Genomic DNA, 17215 nt, shown 5'->3' on the forward strand with positions numbered 1-17215 from the left:
GTGCGCAGGTCAAAAGCACACTGACAAATGCTCGTGGACACAAGTGCGCACGGCATATATTATAAAAGTTATTATGTCAAATAAATATGCAAATATTCATTATTTAACAAATGTTCAATATTATTAATATGAGTTTCAGAGTGATAATTATATCACTGTTCAAAATGCAACGTTATGTGCATAATCAGGGCATTCTATGATATGGTCTTTCTCCTTCTAAGACTACGTCTTTTGTATGGTTAGATATGAATTTTAAATTTTTACAGAATCAACGTGGTATTTATAGTTTTCTAGGCTTATACTGCGTAACTTCGCACCTTGAGATATGCTCAATGAAAACAGTGTTTGAAACCAGTACTTTATTTCTACTCAATATTAAGAATATTCCTTACAAATTAGCGCCAAAATAAAGTTATTCCTCTGACATATCTCACATTTATCATAAGCATATTATAACATCATTGACTTGTAATGAAAATAATCTATATTTAATAGAAATACTGGTATAGATTAAGCTGCATGCAAATTGTTTTGATATACAAGTCAACACTGTATCTTATACGAAAGGTTATTGTATAATATACATCATACCATAACCAGTATTATAATATATAACATGTCACTTCCAATACTATATACAGCATGTCAAAAAAGAACTATATCCAACATATCGTTTCCAATACTATATCCAGCATATCATTGTAGATATTATATACAGCATGTAATAACTAGTATTATATACAGCATATCACTTCCAATATTATATACAAATGTCATAGCTAGTATTATATACAGCATCTCATAGCCAGTAATATAGCCAATATGCCATGACCAATATTATATACAACATGCCATAGGAAGTATTATATCCAAACTGTCACTGTCAATGTTATATAGCAATTGTTGTAGTCAGTATTATGTCTAACATGTCATTAAAGGTATTATACCCAAAATGTATTTGTCAATATTTGATACAGTATTTTATAGCCAGTATTATATCCAACATCTCGTTCCTGATATTGTATACAAACTGTCATCTCCCGTCATATCCAACATGTTATATTATATCATGTCATAGTGAGCATAATACACTAAATATCAGTGGTATATACTACATAACATTATGGTATGCAACCTATCAGTGTAACAGATACTAAAGTCATTATGAAATACTAAATGTCATTATAAGTATCATATCTTACAAAGCATAGTAAGTATTCTTTACCACCCGTCATAGTCAGCAGGCTATAAAACATGTCATTGTTAATATATGTCACATGTCCTAGTCAGTATTATTTATATGTCAAGTCAGTACTCTGTATATTACATGCTACAGTAAGTGTGACAATGTACAAGTCATAATAGTGTATACTGCATATCACAGTATTTACTGCATGTCATACTCCCTATTATATACTATACAACAAAATCAGTATAATGTACCTAAGTTAACAATTATTTTAAAACGAATCTCATGTTTACAACACATTTTCATTGTTGCCTATTGTGTATAGATCTTTATTATTTTGTTCATAATATGAAGTGTGTTCTAAAGTCATTTCAACGGCGACAAGTTGACGGAAGGAATAAAAATGAATCGGCACCTTTACGTTTATCAAACAGAAACAAAGTCAACTGTATCTTTGGTAGACAAAATTGCAACACATATTAATCTGACAGAATTATATCTCCAAGTTCAAATATTTATTTTGTAATCTAAACAACATTTTCATAGACCAGTTTGACTGATATAATGACAGTAAGAAGTTCATGCTTACATTTTGTGTACCCAGTCGTGCACTAGCATATAACAGCTCTTCACCAGTGATGAGACTGATTTTCGGGTATCGTTTATCAGTATCAAGACAGATTTGGGGGGTTGATTTATCGGACTACAACCTAACATACAATTATACTCACAGGTTCACACGTGTCCTGGGTATCCAGGCCTACACTGTGATAGACCAATCCAGCAGATAACGATACTTACCAATTCACAATTATTTCCTGTGTAACCAGGAAAACAGTAGCAAAATCCATTCACAGGGTCACATGGCGAGTCGGAACAATCGCAATATTGCGAACAATTTTGTCCCCATTGATATGGGTCACACCGCTGAGAGCAGGTGGCTGAAAAACAACAATTATGTCGTGAATGGATTCTAATATGGTGAAAACATACAAAAAATATGTACTTTTAGACAATTACCACAGTTGATACATTAGGATGGAGTACAATCTGGCTGTATAATGGAGGCAGTGGCTTCCAAGAAAAATGGCAGTTGTGAAACATTTGCACATATTAGAATTTAGTGGCAAATCAATGCAATACGAGGTCTAAAGTTATACATTTAAATATTAAGCATCCCCTTCTTCCTTCCCCATTGATTATGAAGATAAACTATGCCATATAAACACAATTATGAAGTACTACAAAATGAAAGATAAAAGGTAAATATCACTTCAAAGATAAAAAGTACTAAGGCAAAATCAGGGCCGGCGCCAGACTATCTGGCGCCCTAGGCAAGGTTAGATTCTGGCGCCCCACCCCACTCCGGAAAATATCAATTTCAAAATTTTGCTTGTTCCGGTCAGCCTGGTGTTTCGGTCAGACTGAATCTACCCGATTATTTGTCCCTGTATGAAATAAACCAGGATAAAAAACGACCCTCAATAAAACTGAAATTTATTTATTTATTTTTTTCAAAACTGTTGTTGATTTGGAGAAATGCGCCCCCTGAAATCAGCGCCCTAGGCGGCTGCCTAGTTTGCCTATATATTAGCGCCAGCCCTGGGTAGAATGTTGTTACAATATCACAATGAAATGAAACGGTTACAATATCACAAACAAATGAAGTAAAAATATGGTAAAAAATAAAATGTACTGGTGAACTATAGTTACAATAACTACAAAAGAGGGAAGTTACGACATAATCGATAAAATGTAGTTGCAATGTAATGGTTCAATGGTAATGGTTAAAATGCAGTTAAAATACAACTAATTACAATACAACGGTGAAAGGTATATACAATGTAAGGTAAATGGTAGCAAAAGGTATTATAATTGCAAAAGAAAATTACTATATAATACAAATAGGTATAAAATCCTTCTGATACAGGGTGAAAACTTGTTTTGTTATTTCTCAATTTTTACAGAGTCAAGGTTTTCTTTGGTGATTAGTTATGTTTAATTCTTAATAGAACTTACATCAATAAAAGTCTATCTTACACAGCGTTAGTTCGAAACAACAAAATGGCTTATCAGACAGTTGTTGAAAAGAGTGCATCGTTATAGGAATTGAGATTGTGTGATATAAATGTAAGTCAATCTTTTCTTGAAATGTCTTTTTTCTTTTAATATTTGTTTATGTTTGGTGAACTAAACATCATTCATATTAACAAATATCAGCCTGTGACATTAGACATGAAAACGCAGAAAACGGTGCCATTTTAAGACTCCTCAACAATGAAATAGAAAAAGTATTTTATCCTACAAGGTTGAATGGTATAATACCAGTAAAACATAGTTAATGCACGGCCCGAAATTATTGGATTTCCCAAGGAAAAGAACTGATAATTCACTGGTGTTAAATGCTAAAAGTATTTGCACCGTCGCATGGATACTGCTACAACTAAACGACTTATGCTATTTGCAGATGCATGCATGGTCTAATAGCAAGTCCAGCGCATGTACAAACAAAAAAAGTTCAAATCCGTTAAAATTTACATACCTATTTCTTCAAGATTGCTTCAAAGTACAATTTGTCGCTAATTAGGCAGAAGAATTATGTTACTACTGATATTTTATGTGAAATATGCACAATATTCAACAGAATGGTAAACGGCTATCAGTATCGCCATGGATACAGCAATATATACGATGTTAATCTTGTAAAAATATTAATGACCACTACATTTGGGCATAAAATGAAAACAGAAACACAAAAAAGCCAATTACTTGCTCCGTAAGAATAATGCATATATTTCATGCCAGGTTCGTCCATACTCTCGATCAACTTTATCCGATATTCACTCGCTTGAAGTACATATCCACTCTATATTCTCTCTATCCCATAGCAAAGCAAATCAATTTATCAATATATGCCAAATAATTTCATTAGAGATGCAGATTGAGAGAGGAAGATAGAAAGATAGAGCAATCGCAGAAAAACATACGCAATTTGTATCCCATTTCGCAAAAGCATGTGCCATCTTCTGGAGAGCACACACCATAATTACAGTTACATACATTTGCACAGTTCATGCCAAAGGTTCCTTGAGTACAGGTAATGTTGCATGAGGCACCTAACCAGCCAGGCAGACACCTGTAACAAGAAGATCGCTACGGTTTGATTTACTTTTTTTCTCGCGCTTTTGCAAGCAATATTTTTTTATTATCTGTAGACATCTGATGAATTTTTGAAACACTCGCTTGACATTTAGTTTATGTGGAATTAGTGACAAGCTTTTCTGTGCATTTCTATGTAATGAGCCATAATGGGAGACGTATGCGCATGATCTTTTTTGTTGCTTTCCTGTCTCGCTACAACGTATTGGTATATATTTTTATTCAAATTTATGTAATCTTCTTTGCGCATTTGCAAGCAATATTTTTGTTTTATTTTTACAAGTTTGATGATTTTTTCAAATACTTGCTTGAATTTTTGATTATGTTCAATTAGTTACTAGTTTTCAAATGCTTTTCTATGCAATGACCCATACTGGGAGGTGTAAGCGCATGCCTTTTATGTTGCGTTCCTGTTTCTCTACAGTGTACCTTTATCTATTTCTGCTCTAACTTTTAAATGGGCAATAGCAGGAAGATGGTGATATACCGTTAATCCCTATGCAAGTAGATGGTGATATACCGTACATCCGTATGCAAGTGTGTGTCAGCCATGATAAGAAAAAGAAAATGTGCATCAACCTAATTGTTTGGATTACTTGCCCCTTGCCTATGTTAAAAGATAATCTGTTTCAAAGCAAAATTGGAATCCTTCAACATTTAATACAAAAGGTAAAAATAAATACTTACTGACAAATTCCAGTTATATGGTCACAGGAAGCACTATGTAAGCAGTTACAGGGAGCTATTTCGGATAAAATAAACATTTAAAAAATTATTTAATTAAACAATAAATCCTTGGTAGAGAAATTTACCTACAACTTAAGCATGCTTAATCACTTGAATTTGATTCAAATAAAATGACTTTTCCCACGCTGATACTGCCTCGAATAGTCTTGCCACTAACAAGAGATATGCAAAATGTTAGCTTTGCATGACTTGGTAAAACTTTATCCCATGGAATTTTATTACAATTGCGACATAAGTGAATATTACCAGTTTCCTTTGCATATGCGTCTGTGTTAGTATTGTGTGCCTGCATGCTTTTGTGTGACTGTGTCAAAGCTCAATAACATTTGAGTGCACTGAAATACAGTAATAAAAATAATATGGTCTGTTGTATATGTAATACTCTTTGCTTGGATACAAGATGACCGTTTGCCAATCTTTTTCCAATTCCTATATACGGAACAAACATTTAATTTCGGGCTGGAATAGATTAGGTCCAGCGGAGTAACAACTAATCCCATACAGGCTCGTGGATGTATAGAATACATCTGATGCGCTAATCCGAGGGTCTTAATAGGCGACTGATAGAGGCTTTAAACGTGGTGGTTGAATCAATAGCGTTTCTGATGAGGGTGCAGATTCTATTCCTATAATCCAATCATTCTGAGTTGTTTACCATTGTGTGTTCTTTGTAAGCCATGTTATTTCTTTTTCTTCTATACTAATAATCCTATCTATTCTTGTAAAGGTTTAATGATGACATAACCTATATCTGGCATCTATTATTTTTTAAAATCTTACTACGACAAAAGCTATCAAAACATACGCGACTGCCAAAGTACTATAGTGAAGAGAATCATACATTGGGAAACAAAAACTTACACTGGCAATTTTGTCCATAAAATCCATCCGGACAAACATTTTCACAGACTTCGCCAGTGAACCCCGGTTTACACTGGCACGCACCATCCGTGCGACTACACGAAGCAGTATTGGCTGGCGTACACTCGCAGTCACTCGTACAACCATTACCCCATCTACCTTCAGGGCATGGCTGTGATTATCAAAATAAAATGTTACACAATTTTTGAAATTATCATTTTCTTTACAATAAATATAAATGAATTAAAAATATATTATAATCGTCAACATCTTCTTCCAAATAATAATAATAATAAAAATAACAATACAATTATTATTATTATGATATCAATTGATTATATAGTATGATCAACGTAATAAAAAATAATGTATTGCAATTGATTTTTCTCTTTTCATTGTCTTTTCTACTGCCACAAGCAAATTTTGTAAGTAAATAAAGTATGGTTCTTCGAGAATATTTACCATAACACATTACATTAGGCATATTAACCTAGTACCTCTGGAATATGATCTTACAAAAGACTAAATCGGCTTATTCTGTCTGTTGTAGACAGCAAGGGGCAACACATATAGCCATTACCTCTCCTTGATTTCAACCGGTGTCGCCACTCTTTTAGGTGAGCGAGACATTAACGTGGATGATGGCATGACGGGGTAGTTTGGAGGGTTTTTACGTACTGTGACTAAATAAATTTCCTCGAGGTATCCTGTCGTTAGTGCGCAGGTCAAAAGCACACTGACAAGTGCTCGTGGACAAAAGCGCGCACGGCATATATTATAAAAGTTATTATGTCAAATAAATATGCAAATATTCATTATTTAACAGATGTTCAATATTATTAATATGAGTTTCAAAGTGATAATTATATCACTGTTCAAAATGCAACGTTATGTGCATAATCAGGGCATTCTATGATATGGTCTTTCTCCTTCTAAGACTACGTCTTTTGTATGGTTAGATATGAATTTTAAATTTTTACAGAATCAACGTGGTATTTATAGTTTTCTAGGCTTATACTGCGTAACTTCGCACCTTGAGATATGCTCAATGAAAACAGTGTTTGAAACCAGTACTTTATTTCTACTCAATATTAAGAATATTCCTTACAAATTAGCGCCAAAATAAAGTTATTCCTCTGACATATCTCACATTTATCATAAGCATATTATAACATCATTGACTTGTAATGAAAATAATCTATATTTAATAGAAATACTGGTATAGATTAAGCTGCATGCAAATTGTTTTGATATACAAGTCAACACTGTATCTTATACGAAAGGTTATTGTATAATATACATCATACCATAACCAGTATTATAATATATAACATGTCACTTCCAATACTATATACAGCATGTCAAAAACAGAACTATATCCAACATATCGTTTCCAATACTATATCCAGCATATCATTGTAGATATTATATACAGCATGTAATAACTAGTATTATATACAGCATATCACTTCCAATATTATATACAAATGTCATAGCTAGTATTATATACAGCATCTCATAGCCAGTAATATAGCCAATATGCCATGACCAGTATTATATACAACATGCCATAGGAAGTATTATATCCAAACTGTCACTGTCAATGTTATATAGCAATTGTTGTAGTCAGTATTATGTCTAACATGTCATTAAAGGTATTATACCCAAAATGTATTTGTCAATATTTGATACAGTATTTTATAGCCAGTATTATATCCAACATCTCGTTCCTGATATTGTATACAAATTGTCATCTCCCGTCATATCCAACATGTTATATTATATCATGTCATAGTGAGCATAATACACTAAATATCAGTGGTATATACTACATGACATTATGGTATGCAACCTATCAGTGTAACAGATACTAAAATCATTATGAAATACTAAATGTCATTATAAGTATCATATCTTACAAAGCATAGTAAGTATTCTTTACCACCCGTCATAGTCAGCAGGCTATAAAACATGTCATTGTTAATATATGTCACATGTCCTTGTCGGTATTATTTACATGTCAAGTCAGTACTCTGTATATTACATGTTACAGTAAGTGTGACAATGTACAAGTCATAATAGTGTATACTGCATATCACAGTATTTACTGCATGTCATACTCCCTATTATATACTATACAACAAAATCAGTATAATGTACCTAAGTTAACAATTATTTTAAAACGAATCTCATGTTTAAAACACATTTTCATTGTTGCCTATTGTGTATAGATCTTTATTATTTTGTTCATAATATGAAGTGTGTTCTAAAGTCATTTCAACGGCGACAAGTTGACGGAAGGAATAAAAATGAATCGGCACTTTTACGTTTATCAAACAGAAACAAAGTCAACTGTATCTTTGGTAGACAAAATTGCAACAAATATTAATCTGACAGAATTATATCTCCAAGTTCAAATATTTATTTTGTAATCTAAACCACATTTTCATAGACCAGTTTGACCGATATAATGACAGTAAGAAGTTCATGCTTACATTTTGTGTACCCAGTCGTGCACTAGCATATAACAGTTCCTCACCAGTGATGAGACTGATTTTCGGGTATCGTTTATCAGTATCAATACAGATTTGGGGGGCTGATTTATCGGACTACAACCTAACATACAATTATACTCACAGGTTCACACATGTGTCCTGGGTATCCAGGCCTACACTGCGATAGACCAATCCAGCAGATAACGATACTTACCAATTCACAATTATTTCCTGTGTAACCAGGAAAACAGTAGCAAAATCCATTCACAGGGTCACATGGCGATTCGGAACAATCGCAATATTGCGAACAATTTTGTCCCCATTGATATGGGTCACACCGCTGAGAGCAGGTAGCTGAAAAACAACAATTATGTCGAAAACATACAAAAATATGTACTTTTAGACAATTACCACAGTTGATACATTAGGATGGACTACAATCTGCCTCTATAATGGAGGCAGTGACTTCCAAGAAAAATGGCAGTTGTTAAACATTTGCACATATTAGAATTTAGTGGCAAATCAATGCAATACGAGGTCTAAAGTTATACATTTAAATATTAAGCATCCCCTTCTTCCTTCCCCATTGATTATGAAGATAAACTATGCCATATAAACACAAGTATGAAGTACTACAAAAGGAAAGATAAATGGTAAATATCACTTCAAAGATAAAAAGTACTAAGGCAAAATCAGGGCCAGCGCCAGACTATCTGGCGCCCTAGGCAAGGTTAGATTCTGGTGCCCCACCCCACTCCGGAAAATATCAATTTCAAAATTTTGCTTGTTCCGGTCAGCCTGGTGTTTCGGTCAGACTGAATCTACCCGATTATTTGTCCCTGTATGAAATAAACCAGGATAAAAAACGACCCTCAATAAAACTGAAATTTATTTACTTTTTTTTTTCAAAACTGTTGTTGATTTGGAGAAATGCGCCCCCTGAAATCAGCGCCCTAGGCGGCTGCCTAGTTTGCCTATATATTAGCGCCGACCCTGGGTAGAATGTTGTTACAATATCACAATGAAATGAAACGGTTACAATATCACAAACAAATGAAGTAAAAATATGGTAAAAAAATAAAATGTACTGGTGAACTATAGTTACAATAACTACAAAAGAGGGAAGTTACGACATAATCGATAAAATGTAGTTGCAATGTAATGGTTCAATGGTAATGGTTAAAATGCAGTTAAAATACAACTAATTACAATACAACAGTGAAAGGTATATACAATGTAAGGTAAATGGTAGCAAAAGGTATTATAATTGCAAAAGGAAATTACTATATAATACAAATAGGTATAAAATCCTTCCGATACAGGGTGAAAACTTGTTTTGTTATTTCTCAATTTTTACAGAGTCAAGGTTTTCTTTGGTGATTAGTTATGTTTAATTCTTAATAGAACTTACATCAATAAAAGTCGATCTTACACAGCGTTAGTTCGGAACAACAAAATGGCTTATCAGACAGTTGTTGAAAAGAGTGCATCGTTATAGGAATTGAGATTGTATGATATAAATGTAAGTCAATCTTTTCTTAAAGTGTCTTTTTTCTTTTAATATTTGTTTATGTTTGGTGAACTAAATATCATTCATATTAACAAATATCAGCCTGTGACATTAGACATGAAAACGCAGAAAACGGTGCCATTTTAAGACTCCTCACCAATGAAATAGAAAAAGTATTTTATCCTACAAGGTTGAATGGTATAATACCAGTAAAACATAGTTAATGCACGGCCCGGAATTGTTGGATTTCCTAAGGAAAAGAACAGATAATTCACTGGCGTTAAATACTAAAAGTATTTGCACCGTCGCATGGCTACTGCTACAACTAAACAACTCGTGCTACTTTCAGATGCATGCATAGTCTAATAACAAGTCCAGCACATATACAAACAAAAAAGTTCAAATCTGTTAAAGATCAGGTACCTTTTTCTTCAAGATTGCTTCAAAGTACAATTTCTTGCTAATTAGGTGGAAGAATTGTGTTACTACTGATATTTTATGTTACTACTGATATTTTATGTGAAATATTCACAATATTCAACAGAATGGTAAACGGTTATCAGTATCGCCATGGATACAGCAATATATAAGATGTTAATGTTGTAAAAATATTAATGGCCACTACATTTGGGCATAAAATGAAAACAGAAAAACAAAAAGGCCAATTACTTGCTCCGTAAGAATAATGCATATATTTCATGCCAGGTTCGTCCATACACTCGATCAACTTTATCCGATATTCACTCGCTTAAAGTACATATCCACTCTATATTCTCTGTATCCCATAGCAGAGCAAATCAATGTATCAGTATATGCCAAATAATTTCATTAGAGATGCAGATTGAGAGAGGAAGATAGAAAGATAGAGCAATCGCAGAAAAACATACGCAATTTGTATCCCATTTCGCAAAAGCACGTGCCATCTTCTGGAGAGCACACACCATAATTACAGTTACATACATTTTCACAGTTCGTGCCAAAGGTGCCTTGAGTACAGGTAATGTTGCATGAGGCACCTAACCAGCCAGGCAGACACCTGTAACAAGAAGATCGCTACGGTATGATTTACTTTTTTTCTTGCGCTTTTGCAAGCAATATTTCTATTTTATCTGTAGACATCGGATGAATTTTTAAATACTCACTTGACATTTAGTTTATGTGGAATTAGTTTTTCTGTGCTTTTCTATGTAATGGCCCATACTGGGAGACGTATGCGCATGATCTTTTTTGTTGCTTTCCTGTCTAGCTACAACATATTGGTATATATTTTTATTCAAATTTATGTAATCTTCTTTGCGCATTTGCAGGCAATATTTTTGTTTTATTTTTACAAGTTTGATGATTTTTTCAAATACTTGCTTGAAATTTTGATTATGTTCAATTAGTTACTAGTTTTCAAATGCTTTTCTATGCAATGACCCATAGTGGGAGACGTAAGAGCATGCCTTTTATGTTGCATTCCTGTTTCGCTACAGTGCATCTTTATCTATTTGTGGTCTAACTTTTAAATGGGCAATAGCAATAAGATGGTGATATACCGTTAATCCCTATGCAAGTAGATGGTGATATACCGTTCATCCGTATGCAAGTGTGCATCAGCCATGATAAGGAAAAGAAAATGTAGATGAACCTAATTGTTTGGATTACTTGCCCATTGCCTATGTAAAAACATAATCTGTTTCAAAACAAAATTGGAATCCTTCAACATTTAATACAAAAGGTAAAAATAAATACTTACTGACAAATTCCAGTTATATGGTCACAGGAAGCACTGTGTAAGCAGTTACAGGGAGCTATTTCGGATAAAATAAACATTTAAAAAAATTATTTAATTCAACAATAAATCCTTGGTGGAGAAATTTACCTACACGTTAGCATGCTTAATCACTTGAATTTGATTCAAATAAAATGACCTTTTCCACGCTGATAATGCCTCGAATAGTCTTGCCACTAACAAGAGATATGCAAAATATTAGCTTTGCATGACTTGATAAAAATGTATCCCATGGAATTTTATTACAAATGCGACATAAGTGAATATTGCCAGTTTCCTTTGTATATGTGTCTATGTTAGTATTATGTGCGTGCATTCTTTTGTGTGAGTGTGTCAAAGCTCAATAACATTTGAGCGCACTAAAATACAGTAATTAAAATAATATGGTCTGTTGTATATGCATTAATCTTTGCTTGGATACAAGATGACCGTTTGCCAATCTTTTTCCAATTCCTATATACGGAACAAACACTTAATTTCGGGCTGGAATAGGTTAGGTCCAGCGGAATAAGAACTAATCCCATACAGGCTCGTGGATGTATAGAATACATCTGACGCGCTGTTCCGCGGGTCTTAATAGGCGACTGATAGAGGCTTTAACCGTGGCGGTTGAATCAATAGCGTTTCTGATGAGGGTGCAGATTCCATTCCTTTAATCCAATCATTGTGAGTTGTTTACCATTGTGTAATCTCTGTAAGCCACGTTACGTCTTTTTCTTCTATACTAATAATCCTATCTATTCTTGTAAATGTTTAACGATGGCATAACCTATATCTAGCATCTATTATTTTTTAAATCTTGTTACGACAAAAGCTATCAAAACATACGTGACTGCGAAACTATTATAGTGAAGAGAATCATACATTGGGAAACAAAAACTTACACTGGCAATTTTGTCCATAAAATCCATCCAGACAAATATTTTCACAGACTTTCCCAGTGAACCCCGGTTTACACTGGCACGCACCATCCATGTGACTACACGAAGCAGTATTGGCTGGCGTACACTCGCATTCATTCGTACAACCATTACCCCATCTACCTTCAGGGCATGGCTGTGAATATCAGAATAAAATGTTACACAATTTTTGAAATTATCATTTTCTTTACAATAAATATAGATGAATTAAAAATATATTATAATCGTCAACATCTTCTTCCAAATAATAATAAGAAAAATAATAATAATAATAATAACAATAACAATATAATTATTATTATTATCATTATATCAGTCGATCATATAGTATGATCAACGTAATAAAAAATAATGTATTGCCATTGATTTTTCTCTTTTCATTGTCTTTTCTACTGCTATAAGCAAATTTTGTAAGTAAATAAAGTATGGTTCTTCGAGAATATTTACCATAGCACATTACGTTAGGCATATTAACCTAGTACCTCTGGAACATAATCTTACAAAAGACTAAATCGGCTTATTCTGTCTGTTTTAGACAGCAAGGGGCAACACCCTTACCCATTACCTCTCTCTGATTTTAACTGGTTCGCCACTGTTTTAGGTGAGCGAGACATTAACGCGGATGATGGCATGACGGGGTAGTTTGGAGGGTTTTTACGTACTGTGACTAAATAAGTTTCCTCGAGGTATCCTGTCATTACTGCGCAGGTCAAAAGCACACTGACAAGTGGACAAAAGCGCGCATGGTATATATTATAAAAGTTATTATGTCAAATAAATATGCAAATATTCACTATTTAACAAATGTTCAATATTATTAATATGAATTTCAGAGTGATAATTATATCACTGTTCAAAATGTAACGTTATGTGCATAATCAGGGCATTCTATGATATGGTCTTTCTCCTTCTAAGACTAAGTCTTTTGTATGGTTAGATATGAATTTTAAATTTTTACAGAATCAATGTCTTATTTATAGTTTTCTAGGCTTATACTGCGTAATTACGCACCTTGAGATATGCCCAATGAAAACAGTATTTGAAATCAGTATCTACTCAATATTAAGAATATTCCTTAGAAACTAGCGCCAAAATAAAGTTATTCCTCTGACATATCTCACATTTATCATAAGTATATTATAACATCATTGACTTGTAATGAAAAGGAATCTATATTTAATTGAAATACTGGTTTAGATTAAGATGCGTGCAAATTGTTTTGATATACAAGTCAACACTGTATCTTATACGAAAGGTTATTGTGTAATATACATTACACCATAACCAGTATTATAATTAATATCTAACATGTCACTTCCAATACTATATACAGCATGTCAAAAACAGAACTATATCCAACATATCATTTCCAATACTATATCCAGCATATCATTGTAGATATTATATACAGCATGTAATAACTAGTATTATATACAGCATATCACTTCCAATATTATATACAAATGTCATAACTAGTATTATATACAGCATCTCATAGCCAGTAATATAGCCAATATGCCATGACCAATATTATATACAACATGCCATAGCAAGTATTATATCCAAACTGTCATTGTCAATGTTATATAGCAATTGTTATAGCCAGTATTATGTCTAACATGTCATAAAAGGTATTATACCCAAAATGTATTTGTCAATATTTGATACAGCATTTCATAACCAGTATTATATCCAACATCTCGTTCCTGATATTGTATACAAATTGTCATCTCCCCTGTCATATCCAACATGTTATATTATTATATCATGTCATAGTGAGCATAATACACTAAATGTCAGTGGTATATACTACATAACATTATGGTATGCAACCTATCAGTGTAACAGATACTAAAGTCATTATGAAATACAAAATGTCATTATAAGTATCATATCTTACAAAACATAGTAAGTATTGCTTACCAACCGTCATAGTCAGTAGGCTATAAAACATGTCATTGTTAATATATGTCACATGTCCTAGTCGGTATTATTTACATGTCAAGTCAGTACTCTGTATATTACATGTTACAGTAAATGTTACAGTGTACAAGTCATAATAGTGTATGCTGCATATCACATTATATACTGCATATCATACTCCCTATTATATAGTATACGACAAAATCAGTATAATGTACCTAAGTTAACAATTATTTTAAAACAAATCTCATGTTTACAACACATTTTCATTGTTGCCTATTGTGTATAGATCTTTATTATTTTGTTCATAATATGAAGTGTGTTCTAAACTCATTTCAACGGCGACAAGTTGACGGAAGGAATAAAAATGAATCGGCACCTTTACGTTTATCAAACAGAAACAAAGTCAACTTTATCTTTGGTAGACAAAATTGCAACAAATATTAATCTGATAAAATTATATCTCCAAGTTCAAATATTTATTTTGTAATCTAAACCACATTTTCATAGACCAGTTTGACCGATATAATGACTGTAAGAAGTTCATGTTTACTTTTTGTGTACCCAGTCGTGCACTAGCGTATAACAGCTCTTCACCAGTGATGAGACTGATTTTCGGGTATCGTTTATGAGTATCAGTACAGATTTGGGGGGGGGTTGATTTATCGGACTACAACCTAACATACAATTATACTCACATGTGTCCTGAGTATCAAGGCCTACACTGCGGTAGACCAATCCAGCAGATAACGATACTTACCAATTCACAATTATTTCCTGTGTAACCAGGTAAACAGTAGCAAAATCCATTCACAGGGTCACATGGCGATTCGGAACAATCGCAATATTGCGAACAATTTTGTCCCCATTGATATGGGTCACACGGTTGAGAGCAAGTAGCTGAAAAACAACAATTAGGTCATGAATGGATTCTAATATGGCGAAAACATACAAAAAATATGTACTTTTAGACAATTACCACAGTTGCTACGTTAGGATGGACAGCAATCTATCTCTATAATGGAGGTAGTGTCTTCCAGCAAAAATGGCAGTTGTGAAACATTTGCACATATTAGAATTTAGTGGCAAATCAATGCAATACTGGCTTTAGGATGAGATCCAAAGTAACACATTTAAATATTAAGCATCCCCTTCTTCCTTCCCCATTGATTATGAAGATAAACCATGGCATATAAACACAAGTATGAAGTACCATAAAATGAAATATAAAAGGTAAATATCAGGTCAAAGATAAAAAGTACTACAGTAAAATCTTGGTACAGTATCACAATCAAATGAAGTCGTTACAATATCACAAACAAATGAAGTAAAAATATGGTAAAAAATAAAATGTAATGGTGAAATATAGTTACAATAACTACAAAAGAGGGAAGTTACGACATAATCGATAAAAGGTAGTTGCAATGTAATGGTTCAATGGCAATGGTTAAAATGTAGTTAAAATACAACTAATTAGAATACAACGGTGAAAGGTATATTCAATGTAAGGTAAAAGGTAACAAAAGGTATTATAATTGCAAAAGAAAGTTACTATATAATACAAATAGGTATAAAATCCTTAGGATACAGGGTGAATTTTTTGTATTTCTCAATGTCTACAGATTCAAAGTTTTGTTTGGTGATAAGTTATGTTTAATTCTTAATAGAACTTACATCAATAAAAGTCTATCTTACACAGCGTTAGTTGGGAACAACAAAATGGCTTATGAGACAGTTGTTGAAAAGAGTGCATTTTTATAAGAATTGAGATAGTGTGATATAAATGTTAGTCAATCTTTTCTTAAAGTGTCTTTTTTCTTTTAATATTTGTTTCTGTTTGGTTTACTAAATATCATCCATATTATCAAATATCAGCCTGTGACATTAGACATGAAAACGCAGAAAACGGTGCCATTTTAAGACTCCTCACCAATGAAATAGGAAAAGTATTTTATCCTACAAGGTTGAATGGTATAATACCAGTAAAACACAGATAATGCATGGCCCGGAATTGTTGGATTTCCCAAGGAAAAGAACGGATAATTCACTGGCGTTAAATACTAAAAGTATTTGCACCGTCGCTTGGATACTGCTACAACTAAACGACTTGTGCTACTTTCAGATGCATGCATAGTCTAATAGCAAGTCCAGCACATATACAAACAAAAAAAGTTCAAATCCGTTAAAGATCAGGTACCTTTTTCTTCAAGATTGTTCAAAGTACAATTTCTCGCTAATTAGGTGGAAGAATTATGTTACTACTGATATTTTATGTGAAATATGCACAATATTCAACAGAATGGTAAACGGCTATCAGTATCGCCATGGATACAGCAATATATAAGATGTTAATGTTGTAAAAATATTAATGGCCACTACATTTGGGCATAAAATGAAAACAGAAACACAAAAATCCAATTACTTGCTCCGTAAGCATAATGCATATATTTCATGCCAGGTTCGTCCATACACTCGATGAACCTTATCCGTTATTCACTCGCTTAAAGTACATATCCACTCTATATTCTCTGTATCCCATAGCAAAGCAAATCAATGTATCAGTATATGCCAAATAATTTCATTAGTGATGCAGATTTAGAGAGGAAGATAGAAAGATAGAGCAATCGCGGAAAAACA

General features: G+C 33.1%; 1 protein-coding gene across 10 annotated transcripts in view; it reads right to left on the bottom strand.

Annotated features, from left to right (window-relative positions):
- LOC149791957 (uncharacterized) overlaps positions 1-17215 on the bottom strand; it is a 153420-nt gene that overhangs the window by 35522 nt on the left and 100683 nt on the right. For 9 of the 10 annotated variants that reach the window (XR_016423457.1, XR_016423458.1, XM_089970474.1 and 6 more), the window contains 9 exons: positions 15339-15478; positions 12620-12791; positions 11700-11754; positions 10849-10997; positions 8666-8805; positions 5957-6128; positions 5036-5090; positions 4177-4325; positions 1991-2130 (listed from right to left, as the gene is read on the bottom strand). Coding sequence is in view for 8 of the 10 variants with exons in the window: in XM_089970474.1 (XP_089826600.1) it covers positions 1991-2130; positions 4177-4325; positions 5036-5090; positions 5957-6128; positions 8666-8805; positions 10849-10997; positions 11700-11754; positions 12620-12791; positions 15339-15478 (1172 nt within the window). In the remaining 2 variants the exon portion in view is untranslated. The remainder of the gene's footprint in view (positions 1-1990; positions 2131-4176; positions 4326-5035; positions 5091-5956; positions 6129-8665; positions 8806-10848; positions 10998-11699; positions 11755-12619; positions 12792-15338; positions 15479-17215) is intronic. The other variant, XM_089970476.1, reaches the window with a different exon arrangement.

The sequence above is a fragment of the Sinohyriopsis cumingii genome, chromosome 9 (assembly GCF_028554795.1).
Source record: "Sinohyriopsis cumingii isolate HCF-2022 chromosome 9, ASM2855479v2, whole genome shotgun sequence".
NCBI classification, from domain to species: domain Eukaryota; kingdom Metazoa; phylum Mollusca; class Bivalvia; order Unionida; family Unionidae; genus Sinohyriopsis; species Sinohyriopsis cumingii.